The sequence below is a fragment of the Sceloporus undulatus genome, chromosome 7 (genome assembly GCF_019175285.1).
Source record: "Sceloporus undulatus isolate JIND9_A2432 ecotype Alabama chromosome 7, SceUnd_v1.1, whole genome shotgun sequence".
Taxonomy (NCBI): Eukaryota; Metazoa; Chordata; class Lepidosauria; order Squamata; family Phrynosomatidae; genus Sceloporus; species Sceloporus undulatus.
Genome location: NC_056528.1, coordinates 8,889,234 through 8,901,395, shown reverse-complemented (window position 1 = coordinate 8,901,395; position 12,162 = coordinate 8,889,234). Strand labels below are relative to the sequence as shown.

General features: G+C 39.4%; 1 protein-coding gene across 1 annotated transcript; it reads left to right on the top strand.

The window, feature by feature from the left end:
• The first annotated feature begins 2,621 nt into the window (after positions 1-2,621).
• On the top strand, positions 2,622-12,162 carry LOC121936187 (chymotrypsin-C-like). The gene is made up of 10 exons (XM_042478121.1): positions 2,622-2,875; positions 3,532-3,927; positions 4,566-4,850; positions 7,269-7,357; positions 8,146-8,243; positions 8,945-9,067; positions 9,743-9,879; positions 10,364-10,509; positions 11,141-11,290; positions 12,078-12,162. The coding sequence occupies exons 3-10, from the start codon at positions 4,811-4,813 to the stop codon at positions 12,093-12,095; spliced, it is 801 nt and encodes a 266-aa protein (XP_042334055.1). The 5' UTR covers positions 2,622-2,875; positions 3,532-3,927; positions 4,566-4,810; the 3' UTR covers positions 12,096-12,162.

Below are 12,162 nucleotides of genomic sequence, written 5' to 3'. Positions count from 1 at the left end.
CCTTTGAGACTAACTAAAAGAAAGAAATTGGCAACTTGAGCTTTCCTAGACTTAAGTCTACATCCTCTGATGCATTTCCAAACGCAGATCCAAATGCATTTGAGGAAGTTGACTTAAGCCTACAAAACCTCATGCTGCCAACTTCTTTCTTTCTGTTGGTCTCAAAGGTGCTGCAAGACCTCTCCGTCTACCTTCATTTTCTAGTTTATTTGTTGCAGCACAGGGGAAAAAAATGCTAATATCTTTGTGGAAATAGAGAAAATGATTTCCCAGTTTGCTTCTTTGCCCATAAAGGAGACCAATGGCACGGGCATTGCAAGCTTTTTACGACTCCTCCTGTGGGTTTGGGTAGCAGCTGACCTTGCAGGGTTGGTTTGGGGAGCTGGCAATAAGGGTGTGTGTTGTGTGTCGGATTTTAAAAGATCCCTCATTCTCACTATGAAAGGACAAGACAGGACAGGATTGATAGAATATGTGATTTATAGTTATAAAATCAAATAATCACATGTTCTATCAATCACATATTCTATCTCACATATTCTGTCAGTCACATATTCACATATTCTATCAATTTCATAATCTGTCAATCACATACTGTATTCACATATTCTCTCAAGCACATATTTACATATTCTGTCAATCATATTTTCACATATTCTATCAATCTGATACTCACATGTTCTATCAATCCTATCCTGTCCTAACCTGTCCTGTCCTATCCTATCCTATCCTATCCTGTCAATCACCTATTCACATATTCTATCAATCCTATCCTATCTTAGCCTAGCCTGTCCTATCCTGTCAATCACATATTCACCTATTCTGTCAATTGCATAATCTGTCAATCACATATTCTATCAATTTAATTTTTTAAAAACCCGCAGAAGTAGAAAGGCAGTGCTGCAAAAGGGGGGGGTGGATGTGTGAAAGCGTGGCCCCTCTGCCCTTTGTCGCTCCTCTCAGAAAGAATCGGTTCTGATCTGTCGTTCCCACTGTTAGGAATCGCATCAGAACCAATTCTTCTCAAAATAACTGCTACCAAAAAACCCGGGCTTTTTGCATTTGCTCCGTTTTATTTCCCCTGGAATCGATCCAGTGAGGATCAGGATCGATTTCCAGAGGGAACTAGGAGCATATCTCCCGAATCAGGATTTGGGGCTTTTCGTAGTTGGAACGACCCAGAGACTCCGCACTGTATTTTGTTATCTGTTCATCCCCTCTAACTTACAATTCCCCAAACGGCACCGTTTCTTCCTCTTTTCCCGTTGTGTCAAATCTTGACTTTTTCCTCTTCTTCTTTTCAATGGAGATTTCAAATTCCCCGGAATGCAGCAACTCCTCTTCTTCTATTTGGCCTAGAGAGGAACAAAAGATATTGTAGGTTTCCCCGGTTGGGTCTTAGAGGCTTTCTTTATTTTTTCATGGCTGGGGAGGGAAAGGACCAGGGATGAGTTTGGGAAAGGACTATTTTGAAATCATTCCTCTCATATATATTTTTTTCTCTGTCGAACCCCCCCAAAATGTTTAACTGGATGGACTTGTAATATGTGTAAATGGGGGGTTGCTTTCCTTTCCAAACACTGCGCCATTTCAGTGGTATGGTTTTATTTTTATTAACCAGAGATAATTAAAATAAAGTTATATTTCATAAGCATGCCTTGGTGTCTGGATGTATTTTCTTTCCCGTCTTCTCTTTTGTGGGGGAGTGAGAAACGGGGGGTAGGGGGATATAATAAATCACTAAGGACCACACAACGGCACTGTACAAAAGACACCACAATAAAGTGGCATTGCCCAAAGGACACTACAAGAGGCTAGCATTACACTCTGGACACCTAAGTGCGACGGCACTGAAGGAGCTTCCCCATAACACAGTGGCACTCTGCACTAAGGACACCGCAATGCAATGGCATAGCTGTATAGGCAACACAAACCAGTGGCATAATACTAGGACCCCACAACGCCTTGCCCTGAACATGAAGTACACCAGAGTAAGGTAACATCACTAAGACCGCACTGTGCCTTGCCCTGAAGACTTAAGGACACCAGAGTAAGGTAACATCACCACGACCGCACTGCGCCTTGCCCTGAAGACTAAGGGCACCAGAGTAAGGTAACATCACTAAGACCGCACTGCGCCTTGCCCTGAAGACTAAGGGCACCAGAGTAAGGTAACATCACCACGACTGCATTGCGCCTTGCCCTGAAGACTAAGGGCACCAGAGTAGGGTAACATCACCACGACCGCACTGCGCCTTGCCCTAAAGACTAAGGGCACCAGAGTAGGGTAACATCACCACGACCGCACTGCGCCTTGCCCTAAAGACTAAGGGCACCAGAGTAGGGTAACATCACCAAGACCGCACTGTGCCTTGCCCTGAAGACTAAGGGCACCACAGTAAGGTAACATCAAGACCGCACTGTGCCTTGCCCTGAAGACTAAGGGCATCAGAGTAAGGTAACATCACCACGACCGCACTGTGCCTTGCCCTGAACACTAAGGGCACCAGAGTAAGGTAACATCACCACGACCGCACTGCGCCTTGCCCTGAACACTAAGGGCACCAGAACCCAGAGTCACTGCAGTAAGGACACCTTAAATGCATTGACACTGGAGTAGGGACAACACAGTGGAACTCTACTAGTGACAGTACAATGCAGTTCCACTGTGCTAAGGACCCCACAACACAGTGCCACTGCAATAAGGACGTCACAAGGAAGCATTGTAGTTTTCACCCACTTCACCTGGATGGAGAACATGAAATATATTCGTTGAGAGTGTCCACAGTTTTGGATTTTGGATGAGGAGGATTTTGGCAGCAATGTACCTCCGTAGAGCTTCCCAGCCAGGCCTCCTCAATCTTTGCGTTTCCAGGTGAAAGCATTGAATCTTCCAGCCAAGGGACCGCGCCACATTCCAACGCTTAGACTTCAACCCCCAGAAACCACAGCCAGCTTTTCTTTTTCTATTGAAGGAGACAAATCTCACCATTTTATGAGCCTCTGTAGCAGAAATGCTTTCCAATGATCTTTTATTGCAAATCAAACATTGTGCTTTTTCATTAACCGGCTCCCTTTCCATTATAAAAAGTTAATATAGTTATCTAATATTAACTAAATCTGTGTTCTCTGCTTGTTTTCTATCCACTTTCTTTGTTCTATCCATACCTGCTTTATTCCAATAGATCATTTATATTCTCAATATGAAACAAAACGTTTCTGTAAGTAAGTGTTTTTGTCTTCTATTTTGCCTTAATCACCACTTATTTGGCTTCTTGGTTTGTATTTTTCCATAGAGAAGCCATTCCGTTTCTATTTTATTTATTAATTAATTTGTTGTTAATTAAGATATCTAGTTCTCTCATGCCCATAACCTTTAGCTTTATCCAAATATTGTTGGTACTTCTTCCATTTTAATAGTAGTAATAATAATAATGATAATGATAATGATTTTTATTTATATGCCGCCTCTCCCGGCTGTTTCTAGATGTATTATAATTCTCCAAATACATTTTTCATTTTCTTTATTAGGTACCGAAGTTACTTTAAGTAAGTATAACTCTGAGGAAAAATGGAAATTGAATAGTCATTAATTTTTTCTTGAGTTACCATACGTATCTTGGTCCAGAATTTTTGGATTCAGGCGCATGCCCACCGCATGTGGCACATGGAAACCACAGACCCATGGGCAAGGATGATGGCAACTGCATTGGACCAATGCATTGGCAACATCTAGTGGACCAAAGTTGCCAACTGCTCCTTTATTCGGACCCATCATCCCCATAAAAGAAAGAACCCCAGCAACCTGTGGCACTTTTCTTCCACCCAAATTCAATTCTTTTTCCATTTCCGGAGGCCGCTGGGAATCGCCAGCTGGATACGCGTTTGATCAATAAGAGAACCGATAAGAAACAAGGTCTTTGAAAGGTTCGTTTCTTTCCAAGTCCAATGCAGACAGATGGAAATGATTCCCAAAGGCCTATGAGCGCCAGGCGCATACGGCCAAGGCTTTCCCATAGATAGCTCCAAAACCCATTTGTCAGCAGAGTTCGGCGGCTTCCACTGATATTCTAGGAACTGGGAAATAACTAGAATATTCTAGTAACTACAAAATATTCTAGTAATTAGAAAATATTCTAGTAATAGGAAAATAACTAGAATATTCTAGTAACTAGAAAATATTAATTAGAAAATATTCTAGTAACTAGAAAATATTAAAGTAGTTAGAAAATATTCTAGTAATGGGAAAATAACTATTCTAGTAACTGGAAAATAACAAATATTCTTGTAACTAGAAAATATTGTAGGAACTAAAAAATAACTAGACTATTCTAGTACTTAGAAAATATTATAGGAACTAGAAGATAACTAGAATATTCTTGTAACTGGAAAATATTCTAGTAATAACTCAAATATTATTTGAAAAACGTTATCTTTTATGCAATTTTATACGGTCTTTGGAATATAGTTTTCATTGTTGTTGTTAATTTTTGTGTTACATTTTTATTTTAAATTTTATTTTAATTTTACAAAAGGAACTATTTTATTTATTTATCTCTTTCTAGGAATGAAACCAAAATAAAACCAAGTCGACTCGATGTAGAAGTCGAGGGCAAGTTTTGGAGCCAAAACTATGGGTTTTGATATGATTGATGGAGCATATTGACCGTCAGATAACTAGGCAAGGCCAGAGACTGAGCCTTATCTGGCCTTGGCTTATCTCCCTCCTCTTGGCTTTGCATCAAACCCAACTTTTGGTATAAAAGGACCAGGTTGACGCTGGACAAACCTAACCCAACCATTGGTCGCCATGTTCACGCTCCTCTTTGTGGCTTTGTTCCTGGGCTACGGTAAGTGTGCTTGGGGTCGGCCATGGAGCCATGTCTGGGGTTAAGCCTTGGGAACCCAATAGGGAACTTTGGGTCAGTCACACTATCTCAGCCTTAAGAGGAAGAAGGGTTTACAGAGCGCACAAAAATGTGCAACTCCACTGTCGTCGTTGCATACTTTCAGCAGGGTTGTGGGAACCTACTGAATGTACACAACGACAACACTGGAGTTGCACATATTTTTGTGTTATGTAAACCCTTCTTTGGAAGGGCAATTTTATTATTTATTTATTTATTTATTATTTTTTAGATAGTACGCTACTGATAGGTTTTATTATTCTTATCGATTTTATCCATTCTATCTACAGCGCTGTGCAAATTTACATCACTTTAGAAATAAAATATAATAATAAATAATAATCATATTACTGTACTTATTTGTTTATTATTTTATTAGTTATTTTATTTAATTAATTATTAATTTTACTTATTTATTAGTTATTTTTAATTATTTAATATTTTACTGTTAATTTTATTTATTATTGGTTATTTTAATTATTTATTATTTTACTATTTATTTATTTATTGGTTATTTTAATTATTTATTATTTTATTGTTAATTTATTTTTATTTATAAATTATTATTATTATTATTATTAGTTTATTCATTTATTTATTATTAGCAATTTTAATTATTTATTAGTTTACTACTATTAATAAATTATTATTATTATTATTATTATTATTATTATTATTATTATTATTATTATATCATGCCTTTCTCCCAATATAGGGACTGAAGACGGCGAATAAGTATAAAACAATACAATTCAAAAACCAATACAAAATTATTAGAATATGTGTAGTTTTGTGAGAGACTTAGCCTTCTCTGTCAGAGAGCTCTGATGCCAGGACAAACTACAAATCCCAATGTTCTCTAGCCTGGATCCATGACAAAGTGGTCTCAAACTGTATTAATTCCGCAGTGTAGATGCAGCCTTAGACATTGATATATTCCCTTAGGGACACGGTTAGATATTTTTGCAAATCATCTGCAATAATGTAGTGTTGGAAGGACCACAAGGGTCATATAGTCCAACCCTCCCAAAAAGCCCATCCAAAGTCCATAATCCTCCAATAAAGTCCTATACATTGTCAATACGCTCTTTTTCGTCTTTGGATGGAGTCACTTTTCTTGGCATTGAATCAATAGGAACGTACTTAAGCAATCTTGCACATCTGGGGGGGGGGACCAAACACTTCTAAACCTAAATCCACAGCAAAAATGTGCCATGCGCATCAAGTGTGCAATGCACACGTCATCTCCATGAGCAAGGAACAAATGTGTGAGCAATGGCTCCATACACTCAGCTCCATTTCTGCAAGCTTGATGTGGCCAGCATCCATAGTTTTTAGTGGGTTGGCCCATGTTCTAACTCTATGACGCTTGTGGTCCCTTCCAACACTAATATCCTAATATTTTACATTGTTCTTAAATTGTATTGTTTTGTACTTGCTCCCCAACTTGGGTCCCTATATTGGGAGATAGGCGGGATATAAGAAAATAAATAAATAAATAAATAAATAAATAATACATTAATTAATAAATTTAATTTATTAAATTGTTTTAATCTAATAAAAAATAATAAAAATAAATAAATTTAATTAGTAAATTTAAATAATAAATGTAACAATAATAATACATTAATTAATTAATTTAATGTATTAAATTGTTTTTAATATAATAAAAATTAATTTTAAAATAAAAAATTAAATTAATAAATTTAATAATACATTTAATTAATAATAATACAATTAATAAATTTAATTTATTAAATTGTTTTAATCTAATAAAAATTAATAAAAATAGATAATTAAGTTTAGTAATAATAATACATTTAATAAATTTAATTTATTAAATTGTTTTTAATCTAATAAAATTAATTAAAAATAAATAAATTTAACTAATAAATTTAACAATAATAATACCTATAATAATAATATTAATAATACATGTAATAAATAAAACTACAACATTTCTGGAACAGGGCCACATAGCCCCCAAAAAAGTACAAAAATGCAGATGTTTTGCAAAAATGCCTAACCGCATCCAAAAGGGAATATATTGACATCTAAGGCTGCATCTGCACTGCAGAATTAATGCAGTTTGACACCACTTTGTCATGGCTATAGAAGACTGGGGTTTCTTGTGGCATCAGGGAAGGCTAAACATCTCAAAAAGCTATACATCCATCATATGAGTGCATGACCGTTAAAACCACATTTGACTGAATTCATGCTCCATTGCACATGCCTCCTAAGGCACCAACAGTTCTGGTTAACCTTTGCACCCTCCGTGTTTCTTTCCCTATATTTTCTCCTTCCCTCTTTCTTGTCTCTTTCCTTCTCTTTTCCTCCTGGATGCACTACGTCTCCCAGCCCACGGATGTGGCAAACCGGCCTATTTGCCCAACGTTTCCCGGGTCGTCGGTGGCGAAGATGCCAAACCTCACAGCTGGCCTTGGCAGGTGAGAAGGAAAGGCTTTGAGATCATGCAAAATAATCAGAAAATATGAAATTTAATGACATTTATTAGTGTATGGAAAGTCTCCCACCAGACATGGTAGAAGCAGCCAATATTATTATTATTATTATTATTATTATTATTATTATTATTATTATTATTATTATTATTATTATTATTTTAATATAAATAATATTTATTACTATATTTACATTACTATTAATAATAATATATTTATTATTATTGTATTTATTATAATTATATTTATTGACTTAAAGAATTATTATTATTATTACTATTATTGTATTAATTATTATTATATTTATATTTATTACTATTATATTTATATTTATTATAATATAAATATTATGATTATGATTATTATCATTATTATTGGACCTTTTTTATCAGCACTATTCTTTTAGTCAAGATCATCCAGATCTCTGTCCTTACCTTTTACAATCTATGGCTTTTAAATATAAGTGCAGAGATCTGGATGGTCTTGACTTAAAAGAATGTTGATATATAGCTTCATCGAAGCACAAACTTGTACCATTTCTTCCCATAGACTCTCATTAGGCGAGAGTGATTCAAGTTTGAACCACTGATCAGTTATATTGCAATACGTACGGTGATAATTAATGTTTAAAATTCAGGATTTGAAAAATACAAAGGCTTTGCAAAATGACCAAATGGAAGCACAGCTGCCAAAATGCACTATTTCCCCAACTATTTCTTCTCCGGCTTCAAGTCGGTTATTATTCCCTTTCCGTCTCTGGATGCGCTTTTCAGGTCTCTCTCCAATACGACAAGAACGGCGCATGGGCCCACACTTGTGGCGGGACTCTCATTGACTCAAACTGGGTTTTGACGGCCGCGCATTGCATCAGGTAAGTCAGATTTCCAAAAGGAAAGAGCATACATCAATCTGTTGCAAGATCCTGGTTTCTGTCCTTGCTTAGGCTACATCTTCGCTGCAGAATTAATGCACCAAGACTGCTGTTTTGCAGTGGTTTTTTAATGCGTCTCTATATGCAGAAGAAGAAGATGGAGGAGACATGCATGCAACACACAAATACATTTAAAACTGTGCATGCTACCATTTTGGAAATCCTAACGCTACGTATTAATATCTAATGCTAATACAAAAACCCTAATGCTCTTAAGAGTTTATCACACTGAGGCTGGTTTCAGCATTAGAGAGCGATTAAAACGCACTGAAAGCATGCCGCAAAGGACGCAGAAACAGCGAGCAATTGTGCGAATGCTTATCACATGCAATAAAGTGATATTGGAAATGCATTGTTGCTGAAATCCCGAATGTAAAAAAGGGATGTTAATGCTTCTTTGTGACTGCTTTAATGGTGGGTTTGGTGCAACGCCGCACATAATCGTTACATGTAATGACGCCATTTTTCCGGGACGTTCACGGGATCAACTCCCGATCACTTTTGTGTGATAAACGCCATACAAAGTCGAGTGAGCGAATGGGACAATAAAGGAGCAATGCCTTGCGTTTTTGTTGTGACAATGGCGGGGAGGGTCTAAGTCGGATAACCAGATTACGTGTTTTCCACTACGGTTTCTCCAGCTCAAGCCGGACGTACCGCGTCCTTCTGGGCAAACAGAACCTGGTTGAGGAAGAGGCCGGTTCGGTGGCCGTCGCGGTGGAAAAGACCATCGTCCACGAGAAATGGAACTCCTTCTTGGTCATGTAAGTCTATGGGGACAAAGAAGGATGAGTCAAAGTCTGCTGCAATACAGCATCCCCAACACAAAGTGTAAATAGAGCCATGCGGAGATACGCTACATAACCCCAGCAATGTTCGAGCCCCATTAGAAGTAATGGGGTTCATGCCCGTGCCACGCAGCAGGCGCACACTCCGTTACTTCTTCCGGGGTGCGCCAGGGTTTTTTCCGGCGTGGCTTCCCACGTAATGCGCGCCCGCGTATGACATGGGTGCACTGTATATTAAAACAGAATTAAATCACTACAATTATTCAAGCAAATTCAATGCTAAAACCAAGTTTAAAAAGGCCGAGATGCTTAAAATGAGCTAGCTAAGGAAAATGCCAAGTAACCCATGACCGTATAAATCCCAAGGTTACTTAGGCCGGAGCCAGAACAATTAAAGCAGTATCAAACTGCTCTAACTCTGTCACGCAGACATACCCATTGGAGTCAGAGGTGCCTGGAAATGTGCACACATTGCAAACGGATGCATTTAACTCCATTGCTGGGCTTGGAGAAGAACAAATGGGTGCAATGGATGCTGCAAAGAAAAGCCAAGGTGCCCAATGCTGAAAGTCAGTCTGAGCATGATGTTTCGGTGCATCGATCGCTGGGAGTGAAAAGTTCTCAGACTTTCTCGTTTCTCTCTTTTTCCAGCAACGACATTGCCCTCCTCAAACTGGCGGAGCATGTCCAGTTCACGGACACAATCCAACCGTCTTGTCTCCCAGCCGAGGGCTCCTTGCTGGCCCAGGATTACCCTTGCTTTATCACTGGATGGGGACGACTCTGGAGTAAGTGCAAATAAGCCACATTTCTAGCAGGGATATGGCCATGGCCTCAGGTGGCCCAAGCTGGGGGTCAGCAACCACTGCCCCCTCCAGCGCTGTCCCTCCTAAGACCTCCCTTCCATCCCTTCTCTGTTGGAGGACTGAATTATATGGGTTGCTACAAGGTAAAGGATAGGACCCACAATCACAGAGCACAACGGCAATGCAAAAGTAGCGGAGGCACAACCATCATGTAAAGTAGAGGATGCATAACCACAATGCAAAGGATGAGATGCACAAGAGCAATGCAAAGTATAGGATCTACAACTGCAATGCAGAATAGAGGGATCTAAGTATAGGATCTACAACTGCAATGCAAAGTATAGGATGCATAAGCACAATGCAAAGGATGAGATGCACAACAGAGGCCTGTTCCTTCTTCTCCCTGATGTCCCTTTGGATGTGTAAAGTGTTGGTATCTCTGACCATGTGTTTGCTTTCTCCGCAGCCAACGGGCCGATCTCTGACAACCTCCAGCAGGCCTTACTCCCCGTTGTGGATCACCAAACATGCAGCAAGCAGGACTGGTGGGGATCCATGGTGCGGACGACAATGGTGTGCGCCGGAGGTGACGGCGTCGTTTCCGGATGCAACGTAAGTCCCCTTCCTGACTCCTCTTCCTCACTCCTAGCGCTTTCCATTGAAAGCGGTACACCTTTTCTGGAAGGTCAGACTAGAGACCCTGAAAGAAAATCCTATCTCCTTCTGTGAACCTGTTTTCCATTTCGTGAGGATCCATTCTGATCCATTCCTCAGAGATCCTTGCCACAGCAACCCGACTTGCAAATTAAGCTTGCAAAAAAGGAAAGGGTTATTAAATGCAAGATGCATAGTTGAGGACAGTCACTCTATGTCTTTCGTCACTGGAAGGAACCCATCTGCTAAATACATGCAAAGCATATCCTCCAGTTAATGTCTTAGGCTGCATCTGCACTGCAGAAATAATGCAGTATAAGACCTCCTTCCCACTACCTTTTAAATCGGATTGCAAATCAACTTGAACCGGTTTAAATGACCCTGGTTCACACTTAAACCATCGATTCGGTTGGCAAAGCGATTTATTTGTAAATGGAAACGCGGCCTCAGTCACGAATTCAGTGATTGTCTATTTCCATCTCCTTTAGTTTGAGGATAGGAAAGCCAAGCACAATGTCTCTATTTTCCTGATGGTTCCAAATGCACTTTTAAAAATGCTTTTACGGTGTTCTTCTTCCTCTTGGACCAGGGAGATTCAGGAGGTCCCCTGAACTGTGAGAGCGGCAACACTTGGGAAGTCCATGGCATCGTGAGCTTTGGATCTGGTCTGGGCTGCAACACCGCCAAGAAGCCAACCGTCTTCACCCGCGTTTCCGCTTACATCCAATGGATCACAGAGGTGAGAGAGGGGCAGAGCGGGCTTTTTTTGGGCCAGCAAAACCACAAAGGATGACCTGAAATGATCCTTTTATATCACAGCTGACTACTGCATCTCCATAGTGGCTTCCATGCCACTGGAACATCAGAAGAGGGCTTTCCAACTTGTATTTGTCAACCGAGTTGCAAGGCTAGTTCAACAAAATGCTAGACTGGTGTAGAAGGATGTAATTAGACCTCCATATCCACAGATTCCTTATCCATGGATTCAAGCAACCACAGCTTGAAAATATTCCAAAAGGGATCTAAATCCCACAAAGCAAACCTTGATTTTTGCTATTTTGTAGGGGCTAAAATCGCCATTGTACTTAATGGGACTTGAGCGTCTGTGGATTTTGGTACCCAAGGGACTGCTTGAAACCAAACCCCAGCAGAGACCAAGGGTTCATTGCAATAGTAGTAGTAGAAGTAATAATAATAGCAGCAATAATAAGAATAAGAATAATCAGTATGTAATGGGACTTGAATATCTGTGAATTTTGGTATCCATTGAGGTTCCTGGAATCAAACCCCAGCAAGGGCCCATTGTAACAGTAGTACTAGAAGTAGTAGTAATAGTAGTCATCATCATCATCATCCGTATGTAATGGGGTTTGAGCATCTCTGCATTTGGATATCCCTGGAGGGTCCTGGAACCAAACCCCAGCAGATATCAAGGGCCCACTGTACTGTTTTCCAGTATGTACTGATTTATGTCTCCTCTTCACATATATCAAACTCATCTTCTGTTGTGTCTTTTCCTCCACCAGAAAATCAACCAGAACTGAGCCGCCTGCCGTGGTGACGCCGCAAATCCATTCGGACAAAACCTCAATAAACATTTCAACGCAACGC